At 43.5% G+C, this 12,592-nt stretch overlaps 1 protein-coding gene across 5 annotated transcripts; it reads right to left on the bottom strand.

Annotated features, from left to right (window-relative positions):
* Positions 1-856: 856 nt before the first annotated feature.
* Positions 857-12,489, bottom strand: fbrs (fibrosin). 5 transcript variants are annotated; one of them, XM_077000443.1, is made up of 19 exons: positions 12,064-12,489; positions 10,231-10,859; positions 9,837-10,001; positions 9,526-9,558; positions 8,410-8,439; positions 8,243-8,291; positions 6,864-7,212; positions 6,530-6,738; positions 6,115-6,392; positions 5,949-5,990; positions 5,647-5,742; positions 5,347-5,430; positions 5,155-5,193; positions 4,988-5,059; positions 4,648-4,810; positions 4,087-4,164; positions 3,743-3,826; positions 3,433-3,649; positions 857-3,305 (listed from the first exon to the last, which is right to left on the bottom strand). In XM_077000443.1, exons 2-19 carry the CDS (start codon positions 10,528-10,530, stop codon positions 1,727-1,729), a joined length of 3,867 nt encoding a protein of 1,288 aa, XP_076856558.1. In that variant the 5' UTR covers positions 10,531-10,859; positions 12,064-12,489; the 3' UTR covers positions 857-1,726. The 5 variants fall into 5 exon arrangements, with proteins under 5 accessions (XP_076856558.1, XP_076856556.1, XP_076856559.1 ...); XM_077000441.1 differs by having other exon boundaries at positions 4,654-4,810; positions 9,837-10,019; positions 12,064-12,488; XM_077000444.1 differs by having other exon boundaries at positions 6,632-6,738; positions 9,837-10,019; positions 12,064-12,488.
* Positions 12,490-12,592: the final 103 nt, after the last annotated feature.

Below are 12,592 nucleotides of genomic sequence, written 5' to 3'. Positions count from 1 at the left end.
TGCTAGCGATCTACATTGGTTTCCTAATTAAATTTATGAAGATCTCGTACATTTCACTTGTCGGTGAAACTAAAGTTGTTTCGTGAACCACTATAACTAAAAATCTTCTGAATTGCCATGTTGAACATGCAGTATTGTGTGGGCTATAATAGATTTGAACTTGTGACCACTCAGTGGATTAAACCTTGATCAATGGTGTCCAGCATTAAACCTGGATATTCTCAAACCAAACATAACACACAAATTAGCTAAATTTGATTAATCTAAACTGAATGTAAACTCTTAAGTGGCTGGTTTCTCGACCCATGGTCAGTCTTGTAGATACTAAATCATGTTCATGTTGATTCAACTTTATATGTACTTTACAGGCTGCAAGGAAGCAATACACCAACACACGTGTAAATAACCAACAGTTTGTTTAATAATTAATCTTTGTTGCTTTCTTTTCAAGGGGAACATATTTAAAGGTATAAAATTGTTTTTTGCTCAAATAATTAACCCAGAATGTCCTGTACTTAAGTTAAGAGTCCCTTCAATCTTGCTGTTCTTATACAAAACCAGCACACGTTTTGTCCAGTGAAATGTCCCCTACCTGCCCCATGTGTTGTTTGTGGAAGATGTTTGTCCATGTGGGGATTATCATAATGTCACATTAATCTCTACATTTACAAATACATTTATCAACCAACAGTATAGGGAACAGGCTTTGTGGTGGTTTCAAACCCAGTTCACTGGTATTTTATATCCTTGGTTTCTTGAAGCAGACTGACTGTGCCATTTCCTGGATAAAACTAATAATAACTTGCTCTAACAAGGGAGTGCAATTGGTGAGACCTGAAACAATGACATTAAAACAAACAGTGAATATGTTTATTATATAAGGTAATTAATGTTAACAATAATAATTACAAAAGCAGTTTATCACTATTCTACTGTATTCTGCCCCAGCTCACGTATTGAGTCAGAGTGTAGGAGAATGGATTTTTTCTTTTAAATTTTAAAATATTATCAAACAAGATGTACAGTTAATATTTTTTTAAAGATTAAAATAAAATAAATCTGCAGACCATCATTTTCATGGAAGCTTTGCCTCTGACTTACTGTGGGCTGATTAAGAGCAGAAAGCTGAAGATGTGTTTCTTAAAATTCAGTTTCCAACAGTGCTGTTTCTCCAGTTACAGGCAAAGTACACACTAGACAATGAGAGAAGCACTACTTCAGCTGTTCAACTCCTCTTTTCACTTCATCCTAAAAGCAGATCTCAATCTCTATAGCAGGCTTTTTTTTACAGCCATGAGTTCATAGAGTGAAATAGATACGTCAACCAATGTGTTAAAATGAAACTTGATCTCTGCATACAATTCTGGATCCATCAGCTTGGAGATGGCCCCACAAGGCTTGTACATACATCTGTTCATATAACAGTACATATCCTTTAGTCTAAACATCCACAGGCCTCTTTGAGAAACAAAATTCTAAATATAAATCAAAAAGCACAGGAGAGAGAGGAAAAAAAAAACCAAAGAGTACCTTAAATTGCACCAATATAACCACAGTGGATAAATATACTGAGCAGCCCTAGAAGTCTCTCTGCCCTCCACTCAGGTCATCTTAACACTTGTGTACAATTACTTTAGCTTCAGCAAGTTGGGCTTCCTGCATGAACTTCCATTTGTAGGAAGAGCAGTTCAAGAGCAGTAAATTCATCTCCTAGTCTTTCCTACTACTATCTGGACTCACCGTCCTTATGTGTGCTGTACAGGGTCAAATCTCCAGCCCCACCAAGTCTAGAAGTACGAGGTGGGGTGGAGGCCCTAGTCACAGAGGGAATTAGAGGAGGAGGTGGACCGACTGACAAAGGCCCAACCAGACTGGGTGCCTTATTGAGAATTCCATTGGGAACATGAGGATGTAAGGGGCCCAAGCGAGAGTAGAGGCCTGGGTGATGGGACGCTGGCGCGGACGCACCAGGAGGATGAAGCTGAGAGTGAGACAGCAAGCCCGCGTGCAGCTGCTCGAGGTGGGCTGGGTGAGACGGACTAGGCAGGTGAGGCGTGGAAAGGTGTGGATGCATGCCGAAGTACCGCACTCTCTCAAAGTCCTCCCGCAGTATCTGGGCACGCTGCTCCTCGTCCAGCAAACCACCGCCAGGAGCTCCGACCTGATGAGGCCGATCGAAGGGGTGAGACATCAAGCCGAACTCGGGCCGAGCCGCCGAGGAAGAAGCGGCGGACGTGGAGGTAGGTGCGGTGGGGTGATGGGGACCTGCTGCCACCGCCGCTGCCACCGCAGCCGCTCTCTCCGCCTCCAGGTATCGCGCGTGCTGGTGCTGAAGCAGACGGGACAGGTGCGGGTCGGAGCGCAGCGCCAGGTGGGGGTCTGGCCGCAGGGCCAAGACCTCTCGGCGCTGTTGCTGCTCCCGGGCGGCGAGCTCCCTCCAGGGGTCCCAGGGGAAGCTGTGCGGGGCCTGCGTGGGGCCCTGAGGAGACGTGTGCGGATGGGCTGAAAACCGATCCGGCGGAACCAGTCCGGGCGAGCCCCCGGCGCTACCGAGAAAAGCTTCGATGGCAGCTGCTCGTGAGCGATCCAGGATAGCGAGATGGTGAGGGCTAGGAGGGGGAAGAGGCACTCCAGATGTGGGAGTCAAGGAAAGAGTGGAAGAAGGGGTTGAGGGATGGTGAGTGTGGCGACTGTTGGGCCTCTCAAAGCTGTGAGGCGGTACGGCTGGGTGCGGTAAAGAGATAGGCACAGGTTCAGGCTCTTCTTTTCTCTCCTCTTTGACCTTCACTGGGGCATGAAGCTGCCCACTAGTGAGACTGTTGGGCTGCTTAGAGACTGGGGTTGTGGTCCGATCAGGCTTCTTGATCGGAAGTAAACTGACAGAGGAGGAGGAGGAAGAGGCAGGTCCACTACTCTCTCTTTGGGATGAATGGGAGGGTTCTGAGTTGAGAGCATGTGGCTGTCTGGGAAACAGGTCCAGAGGGGAGGGTGCTGCTGAGGCACTCGGAGGAGGGGTTGCAAGGACAGATGAAGTGGACGAACGAGGTCTGTCCGGCGCCGAGGAAGCCACCACTGCTGCCCTGGAGCCCAAGAGCAAATGCTGCCTTTTCTCAGCCTCTCGTTCTCTATCCCGCTCACGATCCCTTTCACGCTCTCTCTCCCTGCTTTGTCCATCAGACTGACCAGCTCCCCCACTTAAGGGTCCCAGGCCATTTACGTGGAAACTCGGGGTACTGCTGCGATGCTTAAGTGTCGGGGCGCTGGGCGACATTCGCACAGGCTGACGCCCGTACAGTAAACTATCCCTGTAAGACATGAAGTGAAAGGAGGCAAACAGATACAGTCATGAGTACATACATGCTTACGAGGAAAAAAAAACTTTTTTTTTGTAATTTATGCATAGTAATGTATATAGTATGAGTCCTGTTATACCTGTCCTTTTCATCTTTGATGTGGGTCAGTTCTCTTCTCTCGATGTCCTTACCCCTGTCTCTCTCATCCCTCTTCTCTAGACCTTTGGGCCAAGAGGGCCCTGTGGGGAAAGAGGGAGGGGCGACATGCAGACGGTTCCACGGATCATGCGGGCTGCCTAATCCTCCCACTGAACTTGCAGATGATTCTGCCTTATGTCCAAAAACAGAACTGGCAGCTAAGACAGAGAAAATGAACAGAACATATTAATACATGGAATCAGTATATACACAATTAAACCAAGGACAATCAAGTTAATCTTTTGACTTACCCAGTGAAGGGCTACCGAGTCCCCCGAAGGCACCTGAACCCAGAGCTCCGAGAGGTGTGAAAGGGGGTGAGCGGCCATATGGATCTGAAATAAACACAGCGGACATCGTCATTAATTATAAATGTCTAACAGCTTTCTGTGTACAAATGTAAAAGCAAACTAAACAAAAAGGTAAACCACAAAGGACTCATTTAAGCTGCTTGCCATGATGGGCACATTATCATCCAGTTTTAATGTGTTCGACACCACTCGTTCAACTTCAAGAACTCAACCACTTTTCCTGAATTAGGACATTCTGAAAACTAGACTAGGCTACAGCTAGGCTCACTGGTCCAATCTCTTACCCAGATGTGTTGCTGGGGTGAGGAAAGAATGGGGCGTTGGTGGAGGGATGAAGGGAGTGGAGGACGGATTGACTCCACCTGAGAAGAAATACTCATTTAACACCCTTTAATAGGGCACCACTATTTAATACCCTTTAATAGGGCACCACTATTTAATGCCCTTTAATAGGGCACCACTATTTAATGCCCTTTAATAGGGCACCACTATTTAATACCCTTTAATAGGGCACCACTGAGTGTTGAGACTCAGAGACTCATTTTAAGTCTTAGGTCCACTCCAAGTATTTTAATGAAATCTATCAGAGTACTATAGTTAAGTCCCAGGTCAGGAAATCCATCTGTATTTTCTCTGTGCACAGTACATTGCTTATGTCATAGCTAATAACAGTTTAGCAACTACATCTGATAAGGATTTATGAAAAACATCTCAAATGTTTCATCAAAGGGAAAAAAAACCAAATAAAACAGCAACAAGCCCATACACCCAAACACACACCACCAGCCTCATTTGAATGCCAGGTGGTTTCTACAGGAACAGGAAAGTAAAAGGAAGGCCTGTACCTGCACCTGTAAAGAGGCTGCCAGGTCTGGTGAGGTCATGGGTCGGAGGCAGAGGACCTCCAAGTCCTCCAAGGCCCCCAATTCCTCCGATGCTACCAGGCCCAGGAAGACGAGGCAACAGGTCGTTACCGAAGTTCAGCTTTTGAGGATCTGCCTGCATCAGCTGGCAAACATCAAAGCGTAAACAGGACGAGATATATATTCATTATAAAAAGTCATTTAATAAGTCATTCGATTAATATCGATACCATAATTCTGAAAATCGCATTGAATAAACAAGCATAGGCTTTTGTTATGCAAATACAAAAATAAGCAGGAATAGGTAAATAGACTAACAAACCTTAACTTTCTCCTGGTGTCTCAAAATCATCCAGGCCACACGCACATGCATAGCACACCATTTTCCAGGTTTCTGCAGCATTGGAATAAAGTCAAAGTGGAATGAATGGTACTTATTAAGGGGAACAATTGGCAAAAATGAAAACAATGAAGAAACAATATACTTACATTACTGACTTTCAGTGATGGTCCAAATGGGTCAGTTATCTGTGATCACCAAAGAAAATTTGATAACTATACACTATATAACTGTGGATGTCATAGCGTTTTACAGAAGCAGCAGGCACATACTAATAGTAAAATATAAGTTAAGACAAGCGTTAAATCAAACCTATAAATTAATGATTGATATGTCTTTACCCTGGGGTCCTTAGGCTGCAAGTGAGGAGGTACAACTCCCAGACGAGCAGTCATCTCTGGGGCAGTTCCCTGGAGGGCAACAAGCTGTCAATCACAGGACATTGTAACCAAATACAGATATACATACATCTAACAGCATGCACTAGCAATATAAGGTCAACTGATATATTGGAAAGTCGATATATCGGGACGAGTTTTGTATGGGATTCCATTTTTAAATAAGAAATTCGAAATAAGATGCTAAGAGGTGTGTCACCAGTTACACAAATATAAAAATAAGACCAGTGTAGGATTCCTCACCTTGGGTTGAAAAGCTCCTTGCAGGGAACTAAATGGTCCAGTGGGGGGAAGTACAGATTGGATTCCAGGCACAGGTGGTGGGTACTGAGGAAAAAACTTAACGCACAACAATACAAGAGTAGTTACCTCACCATCGTAACTACAGCATATCTATAGACTGCCGAGTGTTCAAAAGTATGTCATTAAGTGAATTTCAGTCTTTAGTGATTATACGATGCAGGTTTCCATTTTAGACAAATGATAACTGCTTTGCGTTGAGTCACACATTCACGGTATATGAGCTTTAAAAGCATAAATCTTACTGGGTGTCGAAAGAGATCCATCTTGCCTGGATACTTCTCAAACTAGAGGAGAAAATATACATACACACATTGATAATGTAGTTGCATAACCATCAGGAAAATCCAGCTTTTCAGAACCAAAATTTGCTCACAGAAAGTCACATATGAGCATTTGCAAGCTCCTCACCATAGGAGTTGCAGCAGCAGGTGGGTGCAGGAAGTGCTGGTGGGTGTGGGTGTGTTGGTGCTGATGGTTGTGGTGATGGAACTGATAGGCCAAAGGCATGGAAGTCTGGGCCTGCGTGGACCTGCTGGAGGTCCCAGAGCTGGAAGTGGAAGCAGAGGGGCCTCCTGATGCAGACGTAGTGCTGACTCCAGCGCTGCTCGCCGACACTCTGCCCTCCCGCTCTGAGCCCTGGGAGGTGGAGAAGCGCGAGTTCATTTCCTGGCGGTGGAGGTCCTGATCTGTGAGCGGCAGAGGAGCATCAGAGAACACGGTTATCTGGAAGCAGCGGGAACACCGCTTCGTCGCAAGCGATAACACAACGGTGAAGCAGAGCAAGTGTGTAAAGTACAGAGGAATGCGGAGGAGGTAAATGTACCCGCAGAGCGAGGGGATGTCTGCAAGAGTGGAGGTGGCGGAGGGAGAGGAGAAGGGGTGAAGAGGGTACCAGGGCTCGGTCGAGACGAAGGCCGGAGCACACCTGCCGCAGACGGGCCTCGGCCAGCCGACACACTATTAGAGGGCGTAGGTGGTCGAATTGATGAGGAAGAGGACGATGAAGACGGAGGCTTGACTGAAGTACTGTTCCTGATAAAAACCAAATAGGAAAATGTGTGGTTCAGCCCGCTATGAGGTCTCTCTGTCTACGGTTACTATTTTGGTCAGAACTTTTATTAGAGAAACTGCTTAGCCTGACACTGAGCGCTACTGACCTGTTCCCCATACTATACAACGATTGCGTTCGTCCAGGGAACGAGAGGAAGGGCTTATGCTTGTGCCGTGGGGGGCTGCAGTCGTGGCGATGGTGCGGCCCAGCATTTCCATTCTGCTGCTCAGGCAACGGGGTGGAGGTGGAGTTGGGAGAGCGGAAGAGGAGACAGGGGAGAGAGGACGAGGTAGAGGTGGCTTCGGGGTAAGGCAGCTCTAGACTCTTCTCCTGACTGCGCTCCAGACCAGAGACTCTGGGTGTCACCGACAGACGAGATGGCCCACTATTCGAAGGTAAGAGGGTGCAGCCATTGCTCACAGTAGACGCCACGTTCACTTGGTTGGGGGCCACAGCTGGGAACGTGAAAGAGACTTGGAGTTACATGTATAATGTAATCTCTGTTTTACCAACAAGCTGATGAAATGACATGACAACATCAACAAGTGATGACATGACCCAGGAAACAAAAATTATGGAGATATTTTATGATATTGGACATTCCCACAAATACAGTCTGGAATAATTTAGGAATGTTCCAAAGATAAGGCTACAGATTAATTTGGTTTTACAGATGCAGATTTGAATCTAACAGATAGATTCAATATTTCAATACATTAATTAACACAGACAAAACGCATTAAAACAGCCTAGTTGAAATGCTACTCGTTTAGTTTAGTTAAGCAAAACAATTAAGACTTAAAGTGAAAGATCTTATAAATATTAGCTATTTAATATAATCGGATATTTGAATTCTATTTAGTACAATAAATGTACCTGATTTTAAACATTATTTCTAAAAACATAAAATAAATATCACAACTTATTTACCAAAGGGAACCTTGTATCACCACCACTGTAATGCTTTACAGTTCATACTTTAAGAGCACCCTGAACTAGCTATTACAATTAAGCAACTGGATTCAAAATCAGTGTGTGAAATGTACAAGAACACTGTAAACACTTCTTCATCGCCAAGATGTTTAACTCCAACTAGAGTTCTGATAGTGGTAAGTAAAGAATAAGCAGAGCTATTCGTGTTGCCGACCTCTGGAGGAACACACCTGCTGTGAAGATGGACTACCTCAGCATTGTAGTGCAGTTGAGAATTAGTTTTTATTTTGCATATTGCTGTGTAATGCAATGCATTTGCTTGTAAAGCCATTTAAAATGCAACTTATGTGAAGTTAATGACTTTAAAATACACATTTTCACCAGCTAATAAAATGCCTATACAAATATTAGCAGTATACTATGCAGTACTGCATCATTCTTATTTTTGTAATGCATTCAATAAATTCATCCAAAAATAGCGCTGTTGTGGATGTTGGATATATCGGCAGTGTCTCCAGGTAAAGTGCATGTTGGTGAGAGCAAGGCCTGTACCTTCTCTAGTGCTAACGATGAATGTAGGCTCCATGTCATTGTCAGAGGCCTGGGTTGGAGGTAAGAAAAACAACACCCGTTACCAACATTTCTAACAAAGGAAAAAATAGAAACTAAAAGAAAAATCTGTTAACACAAGGTTCTCGGTATAAAGGAAAACCACCCACCTTATCTCCTGATTCACTTTCTGTGTCACACTGAATACAAAGTAACAAGAAGACAAAACCACAGAGAAAAAAACCATTAAGATACTGAAATATCAACATATATATCAACATCTGAAGAAATGGCAATATACTAGTATGAAACACACATAACACACACAGTATACATACATAACACACACACAAATTTTATATATATATATATATATATATATATATATATGGTGGGCCGTTAACGGCGTTCGTTAATTTGATACTCTTATCGGGCGATATAAAAATTATCGCCACTAATCTATTCTTAAAGTTGGGTTGGGAATTGGGTCAAAATGGGTAAGCAAACTATGATGACTTTCAACTTGATAGTTTAGCTCAGCTGTATTCCTAACCAAATTGCACAGTAGGGGCGAGAACGAGTTTTCAAACCTGTGAATTACAAATTGTATGTGTGTTTACATGGATGCAGCCACGAAGTCGCCAGGTTTGCTTCATGGAAAATTCATTTTTAGGAACGTAAAGTGTTACCGGAGCGGAGCTCGGAGCGGTCGTTTCCTGCATGGTCCTAGCGCTAGATTCGTCGCTATTTAAATATTTCTTTTTAACCGTTAAAACTGCAGAGGACCAAAACTTTGAAAAAGTCCCCCCCAAATTACGTCCGTGAGGTTAAATGTACTAAATGTTGGCTTACATTTCAAAGATAATGTTTAGCTGAATAAACATGTTATCAACCCCTTTTAATGTACAGTATGTAGGCTTACAAATTCATGTTTAACTGAATAAAACGAGTAGCCTACATTTTATTGACCATGTTTTTTTTCTTCAAGTATCAAAGTAGAACAGCTTCCTCAAGCAGTCATTGATGCATTTTGGAAACAGGAGATGAGCTCCTGGTCTAACGCACCCCCTGTATTAAGAAACCCTATCTCAAAAACTGACTTTTAGTCATTACTTGGGTAGCACGCATATGAGCCATTTTAATATAGATTAATCTAGATTAATTTCAAGATTTCAGTGAGATTAATTTAGATTAAAAAAATTAATCTATGCCCACCCCTAATATATATATATATATATAATTATTATTATATACACACACATACATACATACACACACACACTTACAATGTATCCTGTCTCCATGAGATTTCCAGAGACCTGTAAGACATTCACATTCAACACTTTTGTCTGCAATGTTATTAAGTGACCAGAAGCATACTACGGATCACATTTGTTTTGTTATTCAGCGATATCCAAATGTTACTGGCCATGACAGACACAAGATGGATGTACTTTCTAAATGAGTAATGGCTAACAAAACACTTACATATAGAGAAACAAAAAGGTTCCAGTAAACCCTGAAACTGAATGTCAACTGACAAGTTAACACAGGACAATGAAGAGACTCTTTCTTTCTTTATTGCCCTGCCCCCCACCTTAGCCTCTCTCTTTCTCTTGTCGTTCTTGTGCTTCTCTCCGTTGCTGGTGGTGTAATTAGCAGGAGCTCCTTCCTCAGGCTCTGTGAGAGGTCCTCCGTTCTCATCCAGGCCTCTCTTCCTTTTGCTTCCTCTCCCCACCAACATGCCAGCTCTCTCCGGTGGCTTCAAAGAACAGTCCATCTATTAGAACACATACAATAATACACATGAGCTATGGTGTTGCTCAAAATGGTCTGCAATAAATTATTATAATTTCATTACAAAAATCTAGGCTGGAGTATTTATGTGAAATAAGTCACCCAAAAGACAGTGTAGTTTAATATACAAAATTCAATCGTTTACGCTTAAGTAACGAGATGGCAAATGAAAAATACAGATCAACTACACATACTTCCAATGCCTCCAAACTTATGAAGCTGGCTATAGCAAATCCATCGATAATGTCTTCTTCGCAAGAAACCGATTCTCGCTTCCTCCGACGAGGAGGCCGGTGTCTGGCACCAGTAAAGACAGGTCGGCATTCTCCACCACTTGCACCAAGGAGAGAGTCTCCTCTGCAGAGCTCCTGATCAGAGGCCGAGGAAGGAGAGGAGGGCCGGAGGTCTGCTCTTCGTCTGCGCCGCTCTCGGTCACGCTGAGAACGGGAGCGACGGCTCTGTCTTAACCCTCCGCTTCGACTCGGACCGTCCATGTCAAAGCGTACTGCACCAATGTCTGCACAAAAGGCACCAACACCTTTGTCCCTGGAAGGGCCTTTTACGTCTACTGAAGAAAACCCAACACCTTCTGGACCAATATAGGTATCCCAGATCAAGTTTGGAGGTAATATTCCTGCCTATAGCTTTGTTCCCGTTAAAGACCACATGGCATCAGCACACTGTTGTCCAATGAAAGTCATGTCTGTCCATCTGTGTGTGTGTCTTCCATAAAAAAAAAGAAACGAAAAAAAAAACCCGTCTTATTCTTCAGGATATTCCCTTCCTCGTTATTGTCTTCGTGTCAAGACATTGTCAGTTTCAACTAGGAGAGAGAAAAAATCATGATGTTACCAACAAACCAGCGTATATTATAGTCTTTATGTTTGCTTCAAAAAACACAGTAGCTGATTCATTAAGAAAGCTTACAGCGGAAGAAAAATGTATTGCGGGCGGAAAACAATGTAAAACTATGGAGGTCAAACAGAAACAAAATATGCGACTATTAAATAACTACATCCAAATCAGATAATCAAAACAGTATATGCGGTAGCTGTTATATTCAATACGTGAGGTAATGTTGACTTAATTAAATCACCAAGTTCATGTGGATAGATTAAACTGACAGCTAACATATATGATGGCTTAACAAAAATATCGCATTTTTATATATTTTTTTAATTAATATGTGAACAATAAAGAGACACAAACGTTTATTTTAACCCTAATACAAACATGGTAAGAGAAAGACCGAAAGACGTCCCCAAAATAAGCTGAGCAGTTTTTCCGTCTGCTGACTGCTCGCTAACCCTAGCTAGGTTCAGTGGCCTAGCTCCCTTCAGAAATGACGGTAAGGTAATTACCATATCGCTAGCTTGCTAACTGTCGTTAGTGGTGCTAGTCCGTGCAAACATGTTTATTGATAAGCCGGCAGTGATGTATAAGCGGCGTTATCGGACATTCACAAGAGACGCGCAGAAACTGGCCGTTAACGGACGCGTTTCCATCGTCCACACACGTCCAGCCCGGTGGCCGCTCCGCTACAAAAACAGCTGGACAGCGAGTCAATACGTTTCAGCGTGCTAACGGCTAACTACACTACCCTGGGCTAACTCGGGCTGTTTGCTAAGCAGCTAAAAATATAGACGTTAACCAGCTACAGCTCGGTTAGCCGTCACCAATTTGCCCGAGATTCGATGACACTACGATTACCGTCTTAGCTGCCGATAACGGGTACCAAGCTAACACAGAAGCGCGATTCAGATAATTAAAGTCGATCAATTGCAGCGAACACGTTTAACCCGTTTTTAAAAATCAACGCACGATTATAGCGACGTTACGTGGCTAACTACGCTAACGTTAGCATTCTTTTGACGAGCAAGAGAAAGGTGAATACACCAGAGGGACGAAGGATCTAATTCACTCGATTCCTCGACAGTTAACCGTCTTTTAAAAACATAAAACAACCTTACGCGTATGTTTACCGAAGTGCGAACATTTAAAAAATACGTTATTCCGATCTCACCCACCACTCGAAAGGTGTGGATGTGCGTGATCCTGTTGTGCGGGCTTGTGCTTCTCTCGTCCGGTCTCCATTTGACGACGCGCTCGCGGCCCCGAGGCCTCGCGCTCGATTTACATCACCATGGACGACGGCCAAGCGCTCGTGAAGTAGGCCGGCCACCTCCTTCCGCGGCCCACTGTGTAATCCACTGAGTCGTGTAAAGTTGAATTATTCTCTTGTTTTCGCGGTCGCGTTCAATATTGTCTCAAGAACAAGTCTTTGAAGTAATTCGCAAAACGTTATGCTTAATTCTGATAGTCGGAATTAGATATCTCGATATATTTTCATGTTATTTGAAAAGCTGGCAATACGTAAACGCTGGGTGGATAACCCTACAGTGAAACTGCATTGTGTGCTTCAGTCGATTTTTTCCCTCTATGATTCACGGACAGCTGTGTACACCTAATGATAGGGCAGTACTGCCACCTGTTGGTAACATTTATTTGCAGCAGCATCATGTATTCAGAAGTTAATACAAAATCCCGCAGTACATG

The sequence above is a fragment of the Brachyhypopomus gauderio genome, chromosome 3 (assembly GCF_052324685.1).
Source record: "Brachyhypopomus gauderio isolate BG-103 chromosome 3, BGAUD_0.2, whole genome shotgun sequence".
NCBI lineage: Eukaryota > Metazoa > Chordata > Actinopteri > Gymnotiformes > Hypopomidae > Brachyhypopomus > Brachyhypopomus gauderio.
The sequence above is the reverse complement of the archived record's forward strand: the minus strand, read 5'-3'. Positions and strand labels throughout refer to the sequence as shown.

Coding starts and splice junctions, on each gene's coding strand:
- fbrs (XM_077000439.1), bottom strand. CDS start 10,530: ATGGACGGTCCGAGTCGAAGCGGAGGGTTAAGACAGAGCCGTCGCTCC. Junction 10,020..10,230: donor TAAGTTTGGAGGCATTGGAA/GTATGTGTAGTT, acceptor GTGTTCTAATAG/ATGGACTGTTCTTTGAAGCC. Junction 9,559..9,836: donor AGAGAAAGAGAGAGGCTAAG/GTGGGGGGCAGG, acceptor AATGTCTTACAG/GTCTCTGGAAATCTCATGGA.